The sequence below is a fragment of the Plecotus auritus genome (genome assembly GCF_963455305.1).
Source record: "Plecotus auritus genome assembly, chromosome: 5".
NCBI lineage: Eukaryota > Metazoa > Chordata > Mammalia > Chiroptera > Vespertilionidae > Plecotus > Plecotus auritus.
The window spans coordinates 169,287,744-169,311,160 of NC_137776.1; the positions used below are offsets into that span (position 1 = coordinate 169,287,744).

General features: G+C 40.6%; 1 protein-coding gene and 1 pseudogene across 2 annotated transcripts; both read right to left on the reverse strand.

The window, feature by feature from the left end:
• Positions 1-262: 262 nt before the first annotated feature.
• On the reverse strand, positions 263-1,240 carry LOC308247835 (olfactory receptor 1J4-like; the record flags this gene model as incomplete). Its single annotated transcript, XM_080667564.1, has 1 exon — positions 263-1,240. The coding sequence occupies one exon, from the start codon at positions 1,238-1,240 to the stop codon at positions 263-265; it is 978 nt and encodes a 325-aa protein (XP_080523690.1).
• A 20,782-nt stretch (positions 1,241-22,022) lies between these two features.
• On the reverse strand, positions 22,023-22,958 carry LOC308248373 (olfactory receptor 1J4-like; annotated as a pseudogene). The gene has a single exon. The product of its transcript is annotated as an olfactory receptor 1J4-like (transcript).
• Positions 22,959-23,417: the final 459 nt, after the last annotated feature.

A 23,417-nucleotide genomic window follows, 5' to 3' on the forward strand; every position in this document is an offset into this window, starting at 1 on the left:
CTTGTGGTCGTAGCGGAGGCACAGTCAATTTGCATATTACTCTTTTATTAGATAGGACAACATGTTTTGCATAAGATTTTGCAGAGATCTTATAGGAGATGATGAACAAGCAAAAAATGTCAATTAGGAATAAAAATAATAATCCAAGTTTCAAACGTGACTTAGGGTATATATAATAGCACTTAATAGTACACATGACAACAGAATGCATATTTCATTAAAATTTTATGGATATGTCAACCATATAATAATTTTTGGAGATCTACCTCACTGTGCTTCTGACTGCAACAAGACAATTTAGTGATTGCTGCTTAAAGAACCTAACCCTATTGACACACATCTCTAAGGCCTGTTTTATATCTCTGTTCCTCAGGCTGTAGATGAAGGGGTTCAGCATGGGGGTAACTACCGTATACATGACCGAAGCAATTATGTCTTTGGAACCCCATGATGAGGAAAAAAAGTAAACACCAGCAAGTGTCCCATAGTATAAAAACACCACAGAGAGATGGGAGCCACAGGTAGAAAAGGCTTTAGAGAGTCTCTTAGTGGAGGGCACCCTCAGGATGATGGTTCCTATACGGATATAGGAGCCTAAAATAACACACAAAACCAGGAAGTAAAGCATTCCTCCCTCAGTGAATATAACCAGCTCATTGAGTGAGATGTCGGAGCTGCTCAGCTTCAGCAGCACAGTGAGCTCACAGAAGAAGTGGGTGATGGTATTGTGGTCACCGAAGGACAGTCGGACCAAGAGGAGGGTATAAAAAAGAGCATGGACACAGGCAACCATATAAGATCCAGCCACCAGCAACATGCACAGTCCATTTCTCATGATGGTGGTATAACGCAGAGGGTGAGAGATGGCCACATACCTGTCATATGCCATCCCTGCCAGAAGGAAATTGTCAACACTAGCAAAAAGTAAGAAAAAATACAACTGAGAAATGCACCCCACATATGGGATGGATTGTTGCTGAGTCTGAATGTCCGTGAGCATCTTTGGGACAATAACAGATGAGAGAGAAATGTCAGAGAAGGCCAAGTGGCTGAGGAAGAAGTACATGGGCGTGTGCAGGCGAGAGTCCAGCCTGATGAGCAGGATGATGAGCAGGTTGCCCAGCACCGTGGTCAGGTACATGCCCAGGAACAGGGTGAAGAACACGCCCTGCTGCCCTGGTGGGATGGGAAGCCCCAGGAGGAGGAACTGGGACACGCTGCTCTGGTTCTCAGACCTCATGTTGCTCTTCTGTCTGTTGAGGATGAAGAAAGGTTGGGAGTCTCAGGAACCTAGAAAGGAAGATCAGAACCATCATATCTCATACCAACATTTTCTGGGAAAACCATTCATTTTTAAAAACTTTCATATTTATTTCTCACACCTGTGGATGTGTGCATCTGTCCTCTATTGTAGACTGGTTCCAGGAAAACATTGGAACCCCAAGTTGTCAACAAGACCTCATTACAAAGAAGCAAGAGTGTATTCACTGTGTCATTCACCATGATTTATTGAAAATGGAGTCGGTGTCAGGACCTCTACTAAGGACAGAGATGCAGCAGTGAACAAGGGAAGCAAAGTCCCCAATCCTATGAGTTTACATCTTGATGAGCATGGAGAGATAATTTCTACACTAGGCCAGAGCCAAACCGTAATAATTCACTCTGGCAGAACTAGAAGGTGAGCCCCTGAAAAACTGTCAGTTTTTCCACTTTAAAATAATGGGAGACGCCAGTGCTGAGTGGGTGTCTGTGGAGCATTGTCCCATTGAACCCCAGCTCTAAACACAGGGACAAGCTAGAAATGGGAGGCCATTGAAACCATTAGATGCCAGAAAATCTCCCAAACAGTCCACAAAAAATCTTTTGTAATAATGCTGAGCATTTTGATGGCATAAACACTGTGCTGAACATGAGGTTAAAGGCTTTATCTAGTTTCCTAAGTAAATTCAACATCAGCTTTACATTCCCAGATCAAAAATCTTCACAGCTGCACGAAGAATTCTCTTAGGAAATAGATATACAAGGGATATAAGTTTTACACCATTTTTGTAGGTTAAAAAGTACCAAATATTCTTTAATGGAGTTAGTAGTATTGTAATAACTTTGTATGGTGAATTGACTGTTACAAGACTTATTGTGGTAGTCGGTATATAATTGGTAAATCACCATGTTGTACACACCTAAATCTAATATATTGTATGTCCTCTTTAAGAATAAATATAAAAGAGAAAAATGATCAAATATTGACTATTTCGTGCAGTTTAGTCTAATATGTCTGCATGATGAGAACCGGTGCTCTTACCCACTCCCCATGAAACTTCCCTCTTCATTGAGAACACCTGTTGCTAATTTAGGGTTGACAGTACTTCAAAATTTTCTTAGATCCCTACCTAGAGAGTTCCCTTCATTTATAATGATCTGTTTGTCAGTTAACAAAACATCCTTACATTCATTATCATTTGCTTACAAATACATGTTAGTTGAGGACCTGTGTTTTATGAGGCAAGTGTCATTCCTTTCTCTTTGTAGATTGAAAACAGAGGCCAATGACTTAAGTGACTTTCTCAAGGTTTGCCACACCAATGGTGGCAGTCCTGCACTCAGACTTCACACAGTATGACACCTAATGTTTCTTTGCCTGGACATTAACTGAAAGTGTTAAAAACCTGAGTGACAGTCACACTCAGGTATGTGAGAAGGACAGCAGATCCATTTCAGACCAGGGGGTTCTTTGGAGCTTGTTTAGCTCAGCCAATGGTGCCCCTGGAGAAGGGCTCTGAAGGAAGTATTTGAGGTCATAAGGCCAAGTTGGAAGCCCCAGACACACATACAAATCACACACACACACACATACACACACAGCCGATTTGAGAATTTCAATGAACTGTGATCATGTTCCCATCCTAAGGGAAGGGTAGCCAATATGGGGTTCAGCTTATAAACACTCATAGACATACATATAAGTCATTATTAACACGCAAAGTGAGACATACACACCACTCAATGATGGACCACTTACCCACAAACTCTCTCAATGCACATCAACACAGCTGGCTCATGACACATCTGGTAAACACTTAATCCCCACATAACTCATGCACTATACACATACATCACCCCAAACACACAAAAGCACAAACAATTAAAAAATATCATAGGAAACACACACCAACAATACATATGCCCACCCAGGCATTAAGCAGCACACACCCTCTTATTAATGAGTGGTATGTTTCCCCCCTTCTGTCCCATCCCCTTCCTGGGAGGGCAGTCAGCATGGGGCAGTTAAGCGTATTCTATCACAGGCACCATCATTATACTATCACCAATACCCCATGCACATGGTCATATACATATGGTAACATACAGAGAAAACCCAACAACTTCCCTTTTTGCTCTCACACACGTGTGTCACCCACAGACACAGCTACCATGTGCCCCAGTACATGCTGCTGAGCAGAGGTGTGAGCTCTCTCTGACCTGTCCTTGGTTCCTGGTGAGGTAGGGCATCTTCCTGTCCAGCAGCAGAGACAACAACCTCACTCCCAATGCACAGCTGTGATGCCAGTGTTTACTTTCTCAGATATGAATGAGGAGTCCCTAATCACATTCCAGGAGGCTGGTGACTGGATTTACACACACTAAAACAGGGGCCAGGTTAAATGTGACTCAGGAAAAGAGTCAGCTACATAGTGCATGCATACACACAACTATCAAACAGCACGTACTCAAGCATACATAGTATATTCAGACAGACACACAGACTGACACACACAGTCATGAACACGAAGTCTCACACATGAACCCACTAGCACACCGGCAGATCCATCGCCAATATTAGCAGATTTCCAGCTCCTCTTACCTGGGCTCATCATTGGTGAGTTCAGACACCTTCTGCTCCAGACTGGTGTCCATCTCCTCAGGTTTTCTTCAGGAGACCTAACATCCAGACACACAGAAGCAATATCTTGGGCCTTGCACTTCTACAGATTTCCATTTTCCTTAACCTGCTCCAGAGAAATGAGTCCAAAGATAACACTTAACTGCTAATGAGAGACTGCAACCAAGTCCCCTAGCTGTGGCTAATTTCTGACTGCCCTTTGGGGTGCTGTGTGTCCAACAGCCCCAGGGACTGGAGTCCTGGGGGACAGTGTCCCTGATTCCAGTCATGTCCTGGCCACCTTTCTTCTTGGGCATTGTTCCAGCCGAGAGAATAGATTTTTCCACTTTTTATTTTGCAATTATTTTAAAGATATAGAAAGTTGTAAAAATGATATTAAGAATTCCTGGACAGGCTTCAAACAGATTCCCCAAAGGTTAACTTTTATTATGTTTACCATATATTTTTATGTATGTATATACAGGCTTAGATTTTCAGCAGATATATCACAGAGCATATTATTAGAAGGTATATGACATTAATTTTTCCAATGACTAGTGTTTTACCCTGATCAGTTGGCTAAGGTGGTGTGTGCCAGGTTCTCTACTGTAAAGTTATCATTTTTTAAAAGTTACTATTTTAACCTGTTTATTAATAGGTTTCATTTGGATACATATTTTAAAAACAACATAAACATATGTTTATTAAAATTGCATAGACTACATTTAACATTCATTGATTATTTTTATATGATAAAATTATTAGAAATGTGGTGGCCAAATGGTGATTTTTCTAATTTTATCATTTCTTTTATGTTTATTAATTGTATTCTCCTATGAGAAGGATCTTACTCTTATTTTCCATTCATATTAATTTATTTATATCATTATGGACTTATGGATTCTTATTCTCTGAGTTATAATCCATTATAGTTGTTATTCATTTTGAAGCTCTAGGTATGGTCATTACTTAGAAGGATTCTAAATGATCACAGAGAAGCCAACTGGGAATATGCATTAAAGAAACACAAGAAGTAAAAACCAGAAATTAAGGAACTAAAGGAACGTTTACCCATAGGAGGTGGGTCAAGATAGGGATAGAAGAATGGGGAATGGAAAAAGTATAGGTGTTCCTCTATAACCTATAAATTTCAATCTATTTATATATTTTAAAATCCATGAGTTCCACTCAATACCTCCTATTCTAGTTTGCCATCATGGAGTTCTTCCCAGTCTCTCCTGTTCCATGTACACAGCTCCTTTCCCAGAGATTTAGGAGTCACTCTCTTTTCCTCAATGTTTACTTACTTCCTGAATCTTTGGATACATGGTGAGTTGTTTCAGAATCTTGAGCTCATACCAACTGTTAATGACACACTACGTACAGCTTAAAACTTTGTTTCTGTTTTTAATTTATCTGTATTGTTAAAAATATTACAGATGCCCCTTTGTTTTTTTTGCCCATTGACCCCCTCTAAACCATATATGCCCCTATATACCATACCTGACCCTCTACCAGGAGTCCTCAAACTACAGCCCGCGGGCCACATGCGGCCTGCCGAGGACATTTATCGGGCCTGCCGGGTGCCGCTGCCTGTCCTGCTTAGCAGCCGACTCGTCCCAGGCCCGCAGTGTGCATAGGAATTTGTTCATAGTTTTTTTTAAAAACTATAGTCCGGCCCTCCAATGGTCTGAGGGACAGTGAACTGGCCCCCTGTTTAAAAAGTTTGAGGACCCCTGCACCATACCTGCTACTCCCATGCCTTGACCACACTATTGTCTGTTTCCATGGGCTATGAATATATTCAGAGAAGTTCCCCTGTTAGTTTATCCCCCACCCCTAACCCCCACCTCCAACCATTCTCTAAAATTTGTCAGTATGTTCCATGCTTCTATGGCTCTGGATCTATTTTGTTCATAAGTTTATTTTATTCATTACATTCCACATATGAGTGAGATCATGTGATACTTATCTTTCTCTGCCTGGCTTTTTTCTCTTAGCATAGTACTCTCCAGGTCGACCCATGCTGTTGCAAATGGTAAGATTTCCTTCTTTTTTACAGCCGCATGGTATTACATTGTGTAAATGCACCACAGCTTTTTTATCCGCTCATCTATTGATGGGCACTTGGGCTGTTTCCAGATGTTAGCTATTGTAAATTGTACAGCTATCAATTTACATTAGGGTGCATACATTCCTTCTTATTTGTGTTTCATGTTTCTTAGGATATATTCCTAGAAGTGGAATCACTGGGTCAAATGGGAGTTGCATATTTAATTTTCTGAGGAAACTCCATACTGTTTTCCATAATGGCTGCACCATTCTGCATTCCCACTGGCAGTGCACTGTGGTTCCCTTTTCTCTATATCCTCGCCAGCACTTGTCATTTGTTGATTTGTTAATAGTAGCTATTCTGACAAGTGTGAGGTGATACCTCATTGTTGTTTTAATTCAGATCTCTCTGATGATCATGACTTTGAGCAGTTTTTTCATATGTCTCTTGGTCACTTTGGAGAAGTATCTATTGATGTGTTTTGCCCATTTTTTATTGGATTGTTTGTCTTCCTTTTGTTAAGTTTTATGAGTTCCTTATATATTTTATTTTATTTTTTTATTATTTTTTGGGGGGGGATTCTGTTTTTTTATTATTATTTTTATTAAGGTATTATATGTGTACATATCTTACCATTGCCCTCCCACCCCTCTCCCATACATGCCCTCACCCCCCAATGTTTTGCATCCGTTGGTTACTCTTATATGCATGCATATAAGTCCTTCAGTTGATCTCTTATTTCCCCCACCTCTCCCTAACCTTCCCACTGTAATTTGACAGTCTGTTTGATGCTTTACTGCCTCTGTATCTATCTTTTTGTTCATCAGTTTATAATGTTTTTCATTATCCCCAAATGAGTGAGATCATGTGGTATTTTTCTTTCATTGACTGGCTTATTTCACTTAGCATAATGTTCTCCAATTCCATCCAGGTTGCTACAAATGGTAAGAATTCCTTCTTTTTTATGGCAGCATAGTATTCCATTGTGTAGATGTACCATAGTTTTCTGATCCAGTCATCTGCTGACAGTCACCTAGGCTGTTTCCAAATCTTAGCTATTGCAAATTGTCCTGCTATGAACATAGGGGTGCACATATCCTTTCTGATTGGTGTTTCTAGTTTCTTAGGATATATTCCTAGGAGTGGGATTACTGGGTCAAATGGGAGTTCCATTTTCAGTTTTTTGAGGAAACTCCATACTGTTCTTCACAGTGGCTGCACCAGTCTGCATTCCCACCAGCAGTGCACGAGGGTTCCTTTTTCTCCGCATCCTCGCCAACACTTGTCATTTGTTGATTTGTTGATGATAGCCATTCTGACAGGTGTGAGATGGTACTGCATTGTCGTTTTGATTTGCATCTCTCGGATAATTAGTGACTTTGAGCATGTTTTCATGTGTCTCTTGGCCTTCCTTCTGTCTTCTTTCGAAAATATTCTATTTAGGTCCGTTGCCCATTTTTTTATTGGATCATTTATCTTCCTTTTATTAAGTTGTATAAGCTGCCTGTAGATGTTGGAGATTAAACCTTTATCAGTGATAACATTTGCAAATATGTTCTCCCATACAGTGGGGTTTCTTGTTGTTTTGTTGATGGTTTCTTTTGCTGTGCAAAAGCTTTTTATTTTGATGTAGTCCCATTTGTTTATTTTCTCTTTGGCTTCCATTGCCCTAGGTGCAGTATCAGTGAAAAAGTTCTTTTGGCATATGTCTGAGATTTTTCTACCTGTGGATTCCTCTAGTATTTTTATGGTTTCCTGTCTTATATTTAAGTCCTGTATTCATTTTGAGTTTATTTTTGTGTATGGTGTAAGTTGGTGATCTAGTTTCATTTTTTTGCATGTATCTGTCCAATTTTCCCAACACTATTTATTGAAGAGACTGTCTTGACTCCATTGTATGTTCATGCCTCCTTTGTCAAATATTAATGGCGCATAGTGGTTTGGGTCAATATCTGGATTCTCTATTCTATTCCATTGATCTATATGTCTGTTCTTGTGCCAGTACCAGGCTGTTTTGAGGACAGTGGCTTTGTAATACAGCTTGAAATCTGGTATTGAGATCCCTCCTACTTTATTCTTCTTTTTCAGGATTGCTGTGGCTATTCGGGGTCTTTTTTTTTATTCCAGATGAATTTTTGGAGAGTTTTTTCTAGATCTGTGAAATATGCCATTGGTATATTAATGGGGAGTGCATTGAATCTATAGATTGCTTTGGGTAGTATGGACATTTTAATGATGTTGATTCTCCCAATCCATGAACATGGTATGTTCTTCCATCTGTTTACATCTTCCTCTATCTCTTTTTTCAGTGTCCTGTAGTTTTCCGCGTATAGGTCTTTTACCTCCTTGGTTAGGTTTATTCCTAAGTATCTTAATTTTTTTGGTGTGATGGAAAATGGGATTGCTTTTTTAGTCTCTCTTTCTGTAAGTTCACTGTTGGTGTATAGAAATGCCATAGATTTCTTGGCATTAATTTTGTATCCTGCTACATTGCCGAATTCATTTATTAAGTCTGTTAGTTTTTTGATGGAGTCTTTTGGGTTTTTTATGTACAATATCATGTCATTTGCAAATAAGGACAGCTTTACTTCTTCTTTTCCAATTTGGATGCCTTTTATTTCTTCTTCTTGTCTAATTGCAATGGCTAATACTTCCAGTACTATGTCAAACAGGAGTGGTGAGAGTGGGCATCCCTGTCATGTTCCTGTTCTTAGGGGAAATGGTTTTAGTTTTTGCCCATTGAGTATGATGTTAGCTGTGGTTTTATCATATATAGCTTTCATTATGTTGAGGTATGATCCTTATATTCCCACCTTGTTGAGAGTTTTTATCAAGAAAGGGTGTTGGATTTTGTCAAGTGCTTTTTCTGCATCAATTGATATGACTATGTGATTTTTATCTCTCAATTTGTTTATGTGATGTATCACGTTTATTGATTTGCAGATATTGTACCATCCTTGCATTCCTGGGATAAACCCTACTTGGTCATGGTGTATGATCTTTCTGATGTACTGCTGGATCCGATTTGCTAGAATTTTGTTGAGGATTTTGGCATCTACGTTCATGAGGGATATTGGCCTGTAATTCTCCTTCATTGTGTTGTCTTTATCTGGTTTTGGTATTAGGGTGATGCTGGCTTCATAGAATGAGCTTGGAAGTGTTCCTTCCTGTTGAATTTTTTGGAATAGTCTGAGGAGGATAGGTTTTAGTTCTTCCTTGAATGTTTGGTAAAACTCTCCTGTGAAGCCATCTGGCCCCAGGCTTTTGTTTGCTGAAGCTCTTTGATGGCTGCTTCAATTTCTTCCATAGTTACTGGCATATTGAGCTCTTTAGATTCTTCCTGATTGAGTTTTGGAAGGTTATATTTTTCTAGGAATATGTCCATTTCCTCCAGGTTGTTCAGTTTGTTGGAATAGAGTTTTTCATAGTATTTTTTAACAATCCTTTGTATTTCGGCGGGACCTGTTATTTCACCTCTTTCATTACTGATTTTTTTTATTTGGGTCCTCTCTCTTTGCTTCTTGGTGAGCCTGGCTAGAGGTTCATCAATCTTGTTTATCCTTTCAAAAAACCAGCTCTTGGTTTTGTTGATCTTTTGTATTGTTTCTTGGGTCTCAGTGTCGTTTATCTCTGCCCTGATCTTTATTATTTCCTTCCTTCTGCTTACACTGGGCTTTTCTTGTTGCTTTTTTTTCTAACTCTTTGAGTTGTTGGGTTAGGTAATTTATTACCATTGTTTCTTGTTTTTTGCAGTAGGCTTGTAGAGCTATGAACTTCCCTCTCAAGGCTGCTTTTGCTGTGTCCCATAGATTTTGGATTGTAGTGTTTTCGTTGTCATTTGTTGCCATGATGTTTTTTATTTCTTCTTTGATCTCTCTGGTAACACAGTCATGGTTTAATAGCATGCTGTTTAGTCTCCATGTGTTTGATTTCCTTGGGGTGTTTTTATTGTAGTTGATTTCCAGTTTTATACCACTGTGGTCTGAGAAGATGCTTGATATGATTTCTATCTTCTTGAATTTGAAGAGACTTTGCCTATGTCCCAACATATGGTCTATCTTTGAAAATGACCCATGTGCACTTGAGAAGAATGTATATTCTGTGGCTTTGGGGTGAAATGTTCTGAAGATGTCAATTAATTCCATCTGGTCTAGTGAGTCATTTAGGATTGCTGTTTCTTTGCTTATTTTTTGTTTAGAGGATTTGTCCAATGGTGATAGTGGGGTATTAAAGTCTCCTACTATGATTGTATTGCTGTCAATCTCTCCCTTGATATCCTCCAGGAGTTTTTTTTATGTATTTGGGCGCTCCTGTATTGGGTGCATATATGTTTACCAGAATTATTTCTTCTTGTTTGATTGCTCCCTTTAGTATTATGAAGTGTCCTTTCTTATCTCTTGTTATGTCCTTCACTTTGTGATCTAATTTGTCAGATATAAGTATTGCTACCCCAGCTCTTTGTCAGTTCCATTTGCCTGGAAAACCTTTTTCCCTCCTTTCACCCTCAGTCTGTGTGCGTCCTTTTTTCTGAGGTGGGTTTCTTGTAGACAGCAGATATCTTGGTCATGTTTTCTTATCCAATCCGTTACCCTATGTCTTTTGATTGGGGCATTTAATCCATTTACATTTAAAGTTATTATTGATAGGTACTTATTTGTCGCCATTCCTATTCTTTACTCCTGTGTTCCTTCTTCACTTCCTATTTTTTTTTTTTTTTTATAGCAGACCCTTTAGCATTTCTTGCATTGCTGGTTTGGTGGCAATAAATTCCCTTAGCCCTTTTTTGTCTGTGAAGCTCCTGATTTCACCTTCAATTTTGATTGATAGCCTTGCTGGGTACAGTATTCTTGGATTCAGACCCTTCCTTTGCATGACTTTGTATATTTCATTCCATTCGCTTCTGGCCTGATGAGTTTCTGTTGAGAAATCAGTTGCTAGTCTGATGGGGTTTCCTTTGTATGTAACTTTCTGTCTCTCTCTTGCCGCTTTTAAGATTCTTACTTTGTCGTTGGTGTTTGCCAATTTAATTATAATGTGCCTTGGTGTCGGTCTTTTGGGGTTCATTTTGCTTGGGACTCTGTGAGCTTCTTGGATTTGTGTGGGTTTTTTATTCCCTATATCAGGGAAAATTTCTGTCATTATTTCTTCAAAGAGGTTTTCTATTCCTTGCTCAGCTTCCTTTCCTTCTGGAATCCCTATTATGAGGATGTTGTTTTGTTTCGTGTTGTCCCAAAGTTCCCTTAGGCTCTCCTCCTGCTTTTTAATTTTTTTTTTCTAGAAGTTGCTCTACTTGGGTATTTTTTCCCATCTTGTCTTCTAGCTCACTGATGCGGTCCTCTGCTTCTTCTAGTCTACTCTTGATGCTTTCTATTGAGTTCTTTACAGCAGCGATGTCATTTTTCATTTCTTCTTGGTTCTTCTTCATTTCCTCTTGGTTCTTGCTCATATTGTCGAATTTGTCTTCCATTCTTTTCAGCCACCTTATGACCATTTCTCTGAATTCTTTTTCTGGAAGGTTGATTGCCTCCATTTCGTTTACTTCCTTTTCTGGTGATGCCTGCTTTTTTTTCATATGTGGGCTGTTTCTTTGTCTCCCCATGGTCTCTCTTCTCTGGGTGTCTGGTTATGTAGTTCTCTCTCTCCTGTGTTGATTTAAAGGCAGAAAATACAGCACTACCAGGTACAACACACAAGGCACTGAACAGAAATGTATTCACGATATTAATAACCTCCAATAAAGGTGACCACCCGAGAAAGGCAAATTAGGGGATAGGAGAGAAAGAAGAAGAGGAAAAAGAAAGAAAGGAAAAAAAAAGGAGTGTCAAAATGAAATTGGGAAAAGGGAAAAAAAAGTAAGAGAGACAAGAAAGAGACTAAGAGAGAAAGGGGAACAGACTATATATATTGGGGATAAAACTCCAATAGAACAATCACTAATTCCAGCAAATGCCAGCAACAAGTACCTAGGGATTAATACAAACTACAACACCAACTAATATTGAGTGAGGCAAGGGAAAACAGAAGCACAAAATAAACAAAAAAATAAACAAAAGAAGAATAAGCAAACAACCTCACAAAAAAGCATAAAAATTCGATATAATCTACATTCAAGCAAAGAACAACAAAAGGACAGAGAGAAAAACAATTTTTTGGATAGTTAAGGCAGCGAAGAGAGAGGTGTGTATGGACTTGGAGCAGGGGATTGGAGATTAGATATGTAAGTAGGGTGAAATTTTAACAAGGGGTAAACAGAAAGAATAGGGAAAATCTAAAGCAGGAAAGGGGTAAGATAAACAGGACACCGAAAAGGGGAAGGTTAGGAAGGGAGTGATGGCATAAAGGTAGAGTTGAGATAAAGTAAAACGATGCTAAAGGAAAGATAAAAATAGAATGTAGAACACTAATCCCAAAATAAAATGAAGAGAAAATAAAATGACACTTAAAAAGAAAAAGATAAAATAGCAGTAGTAATAATACGGATTGAAAATAAAAATGTAATAATTAAAAAGGTAAAATCAAGTGAGGAAAAAAAATTAGTTTCTTGAGTAAAAGATGCAAAAATGAAAATAAAAAAATAAAAAATAAAAATAAATTGTGGAGTAGTGAAGGTCATTCACTTCCTCTGTTGTTCTGTTTGGCACGCCTGTTTCTCAGTCCAGACAGTATTGCAGTTCCCTGTGTTCCACTGCTCTTCGGTGTTGTAATCCAGTCCTGATTTTAAGCAGGCGGTGTGTCTTAATTTCTTGTATTCCTTTATTTTTGATTACACAAGAGTCAATTTGTTATTGAGCCCCTGGGTGGCAGTGTTTCTGGATTGACTTCCGGGTCTATATATGGCCTCTCTTGGCAGTGTTAGAGCCTTCTTTCCCTGTGGCACTCACTACCGGTTTGTGGGAATGGGCTGCCTCAGAGCTGGCTCTCTGATGGTCACTCCCTGCTCCGATCCCCAGGTTCCAGAAAAACACTTTCCCCTGCAGTCTCCCAGGGTGACCCCAACTGGATGATCCTATGTATTGGGCTTAGTAATCAGAAGCAAGGATTTGAAGAGGAAAAAGCCCAAGTGTGCGAACCCGGGGCTGCGCGTAGGTCTAGGCAGCCGGCACACCCCTGAAATTCTTAGGGTGTCCCTGCACGTCAGATCAAAATGGGTTGCTTTTTAGAGAGCCCTTCTGTTAGCAGCTCTGAGGACCCCCTTCCACATTCACAGGTCACGCCAGCCCCAACAGCCACGGATTTTTCTAGGCACAGACTTCCCTGGTCCTCCAGCTCCCGCAAAACGCGCGTTCCTCTCTCGCGCTGGGACCAGAGACCTCACCTTATCCCAGGCGAAATCTGACCTTTCCATGGTGGAGTTTAGAGCTCCTCTGAACCCGTGTGTTTGCGCCAATTGGAGAGCAGTGTTCTGGGGCTCGCAGCTGTTCCGTGGGTGCCGCAGTTGTGGATTCTTAGGCTTTTGATAAGCTCCACTTTCTGGTCCAAGATGGCGCAGACTCCGCGTCCAAGCCCGCAGCTCCTGGAGGGAACCCAGCCGCAGTGGGGGCTGCCAGGTCAGGGGAACCCCGTCTAGCAGTCCCCCACCTTCTGGAGTTCAGCTGTCCCCCAACTTGCCAACAAACACTCCTCGTGCGACCCTCAGCTGTTCTTTCTTTCTGCTCTGGGACAAGGCTCGGAACATGTCTGTCTATTCTGCCGCCTTTTTTTTTCTCTCCTTATATATTTTAGAAATTAACTCCTTATCAGATGTATCATTGGCAAATATGTTCTTCCATGCAGTGGGTTCCCTTTCCATTTTTTTAAAAATATTTTTTTATTTTTATTAATTTCTTTATTGATTAAGGTATCACATATTTGTCCTAATCCCCCCATTCCCATCCCAAACCCCTCCCCACGCATGCCCCCACCCCCCTGTTGTCCATGACCACTGGTTAGGCTTATATGCATGCATACAAGTCCTTTGGTTGATCTCTCCCCCTTACCCCCACCCTGCCCTACCTTCCCTCTGAGGTTTGACAGTCTGATCGATGCTTCCCTTTCTCTGGGTCTGTTATTGTTCATCAGTTTATGTTGTTCATTATTTCCCCTACATGAGTGAGATCATGTGATACTAGAAATACACTTATAAAAACTGAAGATGAGACAAGCAATAATGGCTATGCTGAGAGGCAAATGAATCAGTCTGTAGTGAGTTTCTTTCTGGGCCAACAGTTCTTTTGAGTCCCAATTTCAATGTCAAACAGTTCCTTATGTGTACATGTCAGCAATGGTATTTCAGTTCTGGATGGTGGACAAATGGTGGTAATGCAGGTCTGACCCTCTCTGGTTTGGTCCTGGTCAACCTGCCATGTCGCACAGCTGCTGACTGCTAGTATGGCAAGGCATTGTCAGCGTCTTCCATCTCTGGACTGTTTCTCTTATGTCTTCATGGGTGGAGCAGTCCTGTCAATTCCTCTCTGTTGCAGGAATCCACATGGTCTTGGTTGATGGTTTCATTTGCTGTGCAGAAGCTTTTTATTTTCATGTAGTCCCATTTGTTTATTGGCTCCTTAGCTTCCTTTGTCCTAGGAGATGTACCAGTAAACATATTGCTATGAGAGATGTCTGTGATTTTGCTGCCTATGGTTTCTTCTATGATTTTTTATGACTTTATGATTTAAAAATTAATTATTTTATCCATTTTGAGTTTATTCTTGTCTATGGTGTAAGTTGGTGGTATAGTTTCACTTTTTTTGCATGTACCTGTCCAGCTTCCCCACCGTTGGTTGAACAGACTGTCTTGACTCCATTGTATGCTCTTGCCTCCTTAGTCAAATATTAATTGAGGGTAATGGGTTGGGTCAATTCAACTCCTGGGTTCTCTGTTCTGTTCCATTGATCTATATGCCTGTTCTTGAGAATATGTAGACATAATTCTGAATTCAAGAATTACTTAGGTTACTTATTTTATTTCCCCCTTAAGTCTAATTATGGTATTAATTTGAAATATGGTTAGATTCATTTGTTTTGTTTTATTTTTTATTTTTGTTCACCACCTCTCCTATTTAATTTTAGTGACAAAAGACAACATGGTCACACGATACAAATAATTCTACTTATCTCCCATCTTTTCTGCCTCACCTCTTTTAGGTAAACAATCTTATTAGTTTCTGATTAATTTTGCTTGTTTTTCTTATTGCTTAAATGGGAAGAGACATGTATATTTTATTTCCCCTTCATTTTTACATAGAAAGTAGCATGCTATAAGTGTACTTTTGCACATTGCTTTCCTCCCATTTACCAATATATCCTCATATTTCTTCATATTGATCCATAGATATGTTTGTTCTTATTTTTCCGCAGTTGCAAAATACTCAATTGCATTGATGTTCTATAGAGTATTCTTTAGGAGTCCTAGAATGAGATATTGGTGGTGAATGTCCTAAATGCCTCGGAATTGTATACCTCTAATAGCGGAAATGGTAAATTTTGTGTTTTGTATAGTAAAGTATAATTAAAAATTAAAAATTAAGGAAAAGGTAACAAGTAATTTTTACATAAAAACAGATAAGAATTATAAGATAATAATAATTTAGGATTAATAAGCTAATAGAGGGGGAATGAAATAACAAAATATATATTTAATCAAAAGGAAGGAAGACAAGAGAGAATAAATATGAAACAGATGTATTGAATAAAGTCATAGTAATGTGGAAAATGTAAGTTTAAACATATTATGGCTACATTAGATATCTATATATATAAAAAGCCAGTGACCGGAACAACGTAACCACCGGAATGCCATAACGACCAGAATGACTGGTAGCTATGATGCCCACTGTGGCCAGTGAACCGGCCCGACTGGCGGGGTGGGGCCAGCAGGTAAACCTCCTGTGGCTCCTCTGCCCACCCAGCCCCGCCCCTGATTGGCCTTTCCCAACCCGATCGAGGGCTGGGCGGCTGGCCAACCCTCCCCATGGCCCTTCCCCCTGGCTGGTTCCACCCTTGATCGCCCTGCCCAATCCCAATTGGCCCGCAGCCTCTCCCCCGGCTGGCCCCACCCCTGATCATCCCCCTACCCCAACAGGGAGTGGGTTTGGCCGGCCAACCACCTGCGGCCCCTCCCCCAACTAGCTCTGACCCTGATCAGCCCTTCCACTCTGATCAGAGGTAGGGCCAGCTGGCCAACCACCAATGGCCCCTTTCTGAGGCCGCTGTCCCCCAATCTTCACCCCCACCCCATTCGGGGGCGGGGCTGCCTGGCCCACCACCTACAGCCCCTCCCATGGCCAGCCCCGCCCCCAATTGGCTCCCCACCCCAATTGGGGGCGGGGCCCACTGGCCAAACTCCTGCCATTTCCTCCTCCCTACAGGCCCAGCCCAGATCTTCCCTGATTGGGGCCAGGCCAGCGGGACCACACCCGTGCACGAATTTATGCACTGGGACTCTAGTATATAGATAAAAATCTCCATAAATATAATAATTGTTCCTGTAACTAAGATGTGCAAAATCTAACTTTACACAGTTAACAAAGGACACCTTTCAGATACAAAATTATAGAAAAGTATAATGTAATGGAAAAGAAATGCCATGTAAACATGAACCACAAGAAAGATACATGTTTATTATCTATTCTATACTATACTAGTATTGCTATAGTTACCTTTATCTCTATCTACAGCTATACCTATATCTAAGATATAAAATTATCTATACTAATATCAGTAGATTATCTATACCAGGGGTCCTCAAACTATGGCCTGCGGGCCACATGCAGCCCGCCGAGGACATTTATCCAGCCCGCCGGGTGCCGCTGCCTGTCCTGCTTAGCAGCCGACTCGTCCCGGGCCCGCAGTGCGCATAGGAATTTGTTCATAGGTTTTGTTTTAAAACTATAGTCCAGCCCTCCAATGGTCTGAGGGACAGTGAACTGGCCCCCTGTTTAAAAAGTTTGAGGACCCCTGATCTATACTAATATCAGATGTTAAGGTAGGACCCATTGATAAAACTATCTCCTAAATATAAACCCAGTGGTGTGCAGTTACATGAACTTTTAAAAAGGATTTCTCTCTCTTTTTGGAAAGCCTTGCTTTGTAGCACATGCCATTTTTTTTAGTGTAATTCTTATCTTGGCTGTTTGCAATCTATCAACATGATGTAATTGAATATCACTTTGGAAGAGATGTGCACCATCAGTGTGAAATCAATGAAAGCCATCATAAAGATTCAGGTCAAGCCGAAACCGGTTTGGCTCAGTGGATAGAGTGTCGGCCTGCGGACTGAAGGGTCCCGGGTTCGATTCCAGTCAAGGGCATGTACCCTGGTTGCGGGCACATCCCCAGTAGGGGGTATGCAGGAGGCAGCTGATCGATGTTTCTCTCTCATCGATGTTTCTAGCTCTCTATCCCTCTCCCTTCCTCTCTGTAAAATATCAATAATAAAAAAAAAAGATTCAGGTCAAATCAAGTCACATAACATGCTAGGTCACAAAAAAAGTCTCAATAAATTTAAAGAGATTGAAATCAGATAAAATGTATTCTCTGACCATAATAGCATAAAACTGAAAATCAATAATAAGAAAAAAACTAAGTGACACACACAAAGTTATGGGAACACGACAGGGATATCTACTTTCACCACACTTATTTAACACTAGAGGCCCAGTGTACAAAATTCGTGCACTGGGAGGGGGTGTCCCTCAGCCTGGCCCTATGCCCTCTCGCAGTCCAGGAGCCCTCAGGGGATGTCCGCCTGCCAACTAAGGCCTGATTCCCTGTGGATTGGACCTAAGCTGGCAGTCGGACATCCCTCTTCCAGTCTCGGACCCCTTGCTCCTTACTGCCCACCTGCTTGCTGCTCCTTACTGCTTGGCCTGTTGCTCCTTAGCGCTGCCGTGGAGGCGGGAAAGGCTCCCGTCACCGCCACTGTGCTCACCAGCCGTGAGCCCAGCTTCTGTCTGAGCAGCACTCCCCCTGTGGGAGTGTACTGACCACCAGGGGGCAGCTCCTGCATTGAGGATCTGCCCCCTGGTGGTCAGTGCACGTCATAGCGACTGGTCATTCTGCTGTTCGGTCGATTTGCATCTTAAGCTTTTATTATATAGGATAGTACTGAAGTCCTGGCCACAGTGATCAGACAAGAAGAAATATAAAGCGTTCAAATAGGAAAGGAAGAAGTAAAACTGTCATTATTTACAGATGACATGAGACTGTATATAGAGAACTCTAATTTTTCCACCAATAAACTATCAGAACTAATCAATGGATTCAGGAAAGTAGCAGCATACAAGATACATATCCAGAAATCAGTTGTATTTGTATATACCTATAGTGAACTAGCAGAAAGAGAAACTAAGAAAACAGTCCCATTTACAATTACATAAAAAAATTTACCTAGGAATAGCCCCACCATCATGGCTTAGTGGTTGAGCGATAACCTATGAACCAGGAGATCAGGGCCCATGCCCAGGTTGTGGGCTTGATTCACAGTGTGGGGTGTAAAAGAGGCAGCTGATCAGTGATTCTCTCTTATCATTGATGTTTCTATCTCTCTCTCTCTCCCTTCCTATCTGAAATCAATAAAAATATATTTTAAGTATGACTTGATATCTGGTTTTGTGATCCATCCAAATTTGTTCTTTTTTTCTCAAGATAGCTGCAGCTATTTGGGGTATTTTTTTAATTCCATATAAGTTTTTGGAATTTTTTTCTAGGTCTATGGAATATGCCATTGGTATTTTAATAAGGATTGCATTTAATCTATAGATTGCTTTGGGTGGGTGGTATGGCCATTTTAATTATGTTGATTCTACAAATCCATGAACAGAGTATATTCTTCAACTTCTGTATATCTTCCTCTCTCTCTCTCTCTTTTTAAAATAAATTAAGTTTTGCCGAAACCGGTTTGGCTCAGTGGATAGAGCGTCGGCCTGCGGACTGAAGGGTCCCGGGTTCGATTCTGGTCAAGGGCATGTACCTTGGTTGCGGGCACATCCCCAGTGGGAGGTGTGCAGGAGGCAGCAGATCGATGTTTCTCTCTCATCGATGTTTCTAGCTCTCTATCCCTCTCCCTTTCTCTCTGTAAAGTATCAATAAAATATATAAAAAAAATAAAATAAAATAAATTAAGTTTTTTTTTATTCTTTATTGTTTAAAGTATTACATATAGTATTACATATATCTTCTTTTCCCCCCATTGACCTATCCCTGGCCACCACTAGCTCCCAATGCATGCTCTCACTCCCCTAGTGTCTGTATCCATTGGTCATGCTTATATTCATGCATACAAGTCTTTTGGTTGATATCTTAACCCTCCTCCCCTGCCTTCCCTCTGAGAATTGATGGACTGTTCAATGCTTGTTTGTCTCTGGAACTACTTTGTTCATCAGTTTAGGTTGTTCATTATATTCCACAAATGAGTGAGATCATGTGATATTTATCTTTCTCTGACTGGCTTATTTCACTTAGCATAATGCTCTCTGTGTCCGTCCATGCTGTTGCGAATGATAGAAGTTCCTTCTTTTTACAGTAGCGTAGTATTCCATTGTGTAGATGTACCACAGTTTTTAAAAATTCTTTATTGTTTAAAGTATTACATATAGTATTACATATGTCTCCTTTTTTTCCCCATTGGCTACCCCCACCCCCTAAAACATCCCCTACCCCCCCTAGTGTCTGTGTCCATTGGTTATGTTTATATGCATGCATACAAGTCCTTTGGTTGATATCTTATTCCCCACACACCCTCCCTTGCCTTCCTGCTGATGACTGATGAGTGGTTTTATGCTTTTATATCTCTGGATCTATATTTGTTCATCAGTTTATGTTGTTCAATATATTCCACAAATGAGTGAGATCATGTGATATTTATCTTTCTCCAACTGGTTTATTTCACTTGGCAAAATGCTCTCCAGTTCCATCGATGCTATTGCAAATGGTAAGAGTTCTTTCTTTTTTACAGCAGCATAGGAAACCATTGTGTATCAGGGGTCCTCAAACTACGGCCCGCGGGCCACATGCGGCCCACTGAGGACATTTATCGGGCCTGCCGGGTGCCGCTGCCTGTCCTGCTTAGCAGCCGACTCATCCCGGGTCCGCAGTGCGCATAGGAATTTGTTCATAGTTTTTTTTTTTAAACTATTGTCCAGTCCTCCAACCGTCTGAGGGACAGTGAACTGGCCCCCTGTTTAAAAAGTTTGAGGACCCCTGGCAGATGTACCACAGTTTCCTAATCCACTCCTCTGCTAATGGGCACTTAGGTTGTTGCCAAATCTTAGCTATTGTAAATTGTGCTGCTATGAACATAGGGGTGTATATGACCTTTCTGATTGGTGTTTCTGGTTTCTTGGGATATATTCCTAGAAGTGGAATTACTGGGTCAAATGGGAGTTCCATTTTTAATTTCTTGAGGAAACTCCATACTGTTTTCCACAGTGGCTGCATCAGTCTGCATTCCCACCAGCAATGCACAATTCTTCCTTTTTCTCTACATCCTCGCCAGCACTCCTCACGTCCCTGTAGCTCTGGGTTGGGATCCCTGCTTGGGGTTGAGACACAATGCTTCTAAGAGGAGGGAGCTCCACGCCTGCGATATCCTTCTGGCTTTTCAGCACAACCACACATTTATGAGGAGGCTCTCCCTTTTACCATCTCCACCCTTCTTACCAACCCCCATGTGATTTCTACTGTGCTCTTTGGTTATAAGTTTTCAGATTGCTATCCTTGAATTGTTTTTCAAATTGATTGCTCTGCAATTTAGTTGCAAATCTGGTTTGGGGTTGGGAGCTAGTAGGTGCAGCTTTCAGCAAATCTGCAGATATCTTGAAATCTCTAGTGTTTTTATCCTTGATTGGTTGGCTAAGGTGGTGTCTGCCAAGTTCTCTACAGAAAAGTCACAATTTTCTTCAGGTTACTATTTTAACCTTGTTATTAATAGGTATCATTTGGGTAGATGTCTTGATATTATATAAGCATAACTTTTTCCTTATTAAAACTTCACCCACTATAGTTAACATCCATTGGTAATTCTTATATGACAAAATTATTGAAAACGTTGAGGCCAAATAGTGAGTCTTCTAATTCTGTCATATGTTCCTTGTTTATTAGTTGTATTCTCCTATAAGAAAAAACTTACCCTTATTCCCCAGTCATTTGTTTTTTATTCATTCATTTATATCATTATGGACTCATGGATTCTTATTGTCTGAGTAATAATCCATTGCCATAGTTACTCATTTTGAAGCTTTGGGTGTGTGTACTCATAGGGATGTAGGTCAGGACTGAGACAGAAAGAATGGGGATTACCCCTGGCCGTTGTTGCTAAGTGGTTACAGCTTCAGCCTGCACAATGAATGGTTGCGGGTTCAATTCCAGGTCGTGGGCATCTTTATTACCTATACTACACTAGTATCTACATCTGTATCTGTTTTTATATCATATATGTACCTATACTACTATGAGAAGTAAATGAAGTATTGAGGTAGGACCCATTGCTAGAAAAATTTTCCTCATTTAAATGAAGTGTTATGCTCTTAAATGCATTTTTAAAAAATCTCTACATTTTTAACAGCCTTGCTTTGTAGCACATACCAAATTTCATATGTAATTACTCACCATGGCTGATTGCAGTCTGCCAACATGATGCCATTGTTTGTGTGGTGGGAAGAGATGGCAAAATCACCTTGAAGCAAACTAAACCGGTCATAAAGGAATTAGTTCAAAAATAAATAAATAAATAAATAAATAAATAAATAAATAAAGTTCACCAGAGGCAGAATATGATGCTAAATAAGTGAGTCTTTTATAACATAAAATAAAAAATACATAAGCAAAAATGAGATATCGCAAAACGGAGACAAATTCACAAATTATAATTGTGTAAAATGTTCTTCATAAGATTTTGCATATGTCTTATAAGAGGTGATGAAAAAATGAAAAACATCAATTAGGAATAAAGAATTATTAACAATCCAAGTATCAAACATGACTTAGTTGACATAGTAATAAATTTGTACAAGACAACAGAAGGAATGTTCTATGAAACGTATATGCAAATGTCAACCATACAATAATTTTAGGAGATCTATATCACTGTGCTCCTGACTGCAACAAGAGAATTTAGTGATTCCCGTTAAAGAACTTAACCCTATTGACACACATCTCTAAGGCCTGTTTTATATCTCTGTTCCTCAGGCTGTAGATGAAGGGGTTCGGCATGGAGGTAACTACCGTATACATGACCGAAGCGATTATGTCTTTGGAACCCCATGATGAGGAGAAAAAGTAAACACCAGCAAGTGTCCCGTAGTATAAAGACACCACAGAGAGATGGGAGCCACAGGTCGAAAAGGCTTTAAAGAGTCTCTTGGTGGAGGGCACCCTCAGGTGATGGTCCCTATATGGATATAAGAGCCCAAAATAACTCCAAAAGGCAGGAAGAAAATCATTCCTGCATCAATGAATAGGACCAGCTCATTTAGGGAGATGTATGAGCAGCTCAGCTTCAGGAGTGCAAGGAGATCACAGAAGTAGTCGGTGATGATATTATGGACACAAAAGGACAGTCAGACCAATGGAAGAGTGTGCAACAAATCATGGACACAGGAGAGAACCCAGCAGCCAGCCACCAGCAGCACATACAGCCCTCCCTCATGATGGTGGTGTAGTGCAGAGGCTGACAGATGGCCACGTACCTGTCATATGCCATCACAGCCAGAAGGAAATTGTCAAGACTAACAAAAAGTATGAAGAAAACTGAGAAATGCATCTCACAAAGGAGATGGATTGTTGCTGAGTCTGCATGTTCATGAGCATCTTTGGGACCATAACAGATGAAAGAGCAATGTCAGAGAAGGCCAAGTGGCTGAGGAAGAAGTACATGGGTGTGTGCAGGCGGGAGTCCAGCCTGATGAGCAGGATGATGAGCAGGTTGCCCAGCACCGTGGTCAGGTACATGCCCAGGAACAGGGTGAAGAACATGCCCTGCTGCCCTGGCGGGATGGGGAGCCCCAGAAGGAGGAACTGGGACATGCTGCTCTGGTTCTCAGGCCTCATGCTCCTCTGTCTGCTGGGGATGAAGAAGGTGTGGGAATCTCAGGAACCTAGAAAGGGAGATCAGAACCATCACATCTCATACTGTCATTCTCTAGGAAAACCATTCATTTTTTAAAACTTTCATATTAATTTCTCACAGCTGTGGATGTATGCATCTTCCCTCTCTCCCAGTCTGGCTCCAGGAAAACATTGAACCCCAAAGTAGTCACAAGACCTCATCACACAGTAGCAAGAAGGGGTTCTTTGTTTTATTCAACCATTACTTTTAACACCAAGTCTGTGTCGGGACCTCTTCTAAGAACTGAGATAATGTCTATACCAGGTCCGAATCAAACCCTAATAATTCACTGTGGCAGAAACAGAAGATGAGCCCCAGAAACTGGTATCAGTTGTTAGTGTCTTAAAATGACATGAGACTCCATGGCTGAGTTGGGGGTTTTGGAGCATTTTCATACTGCT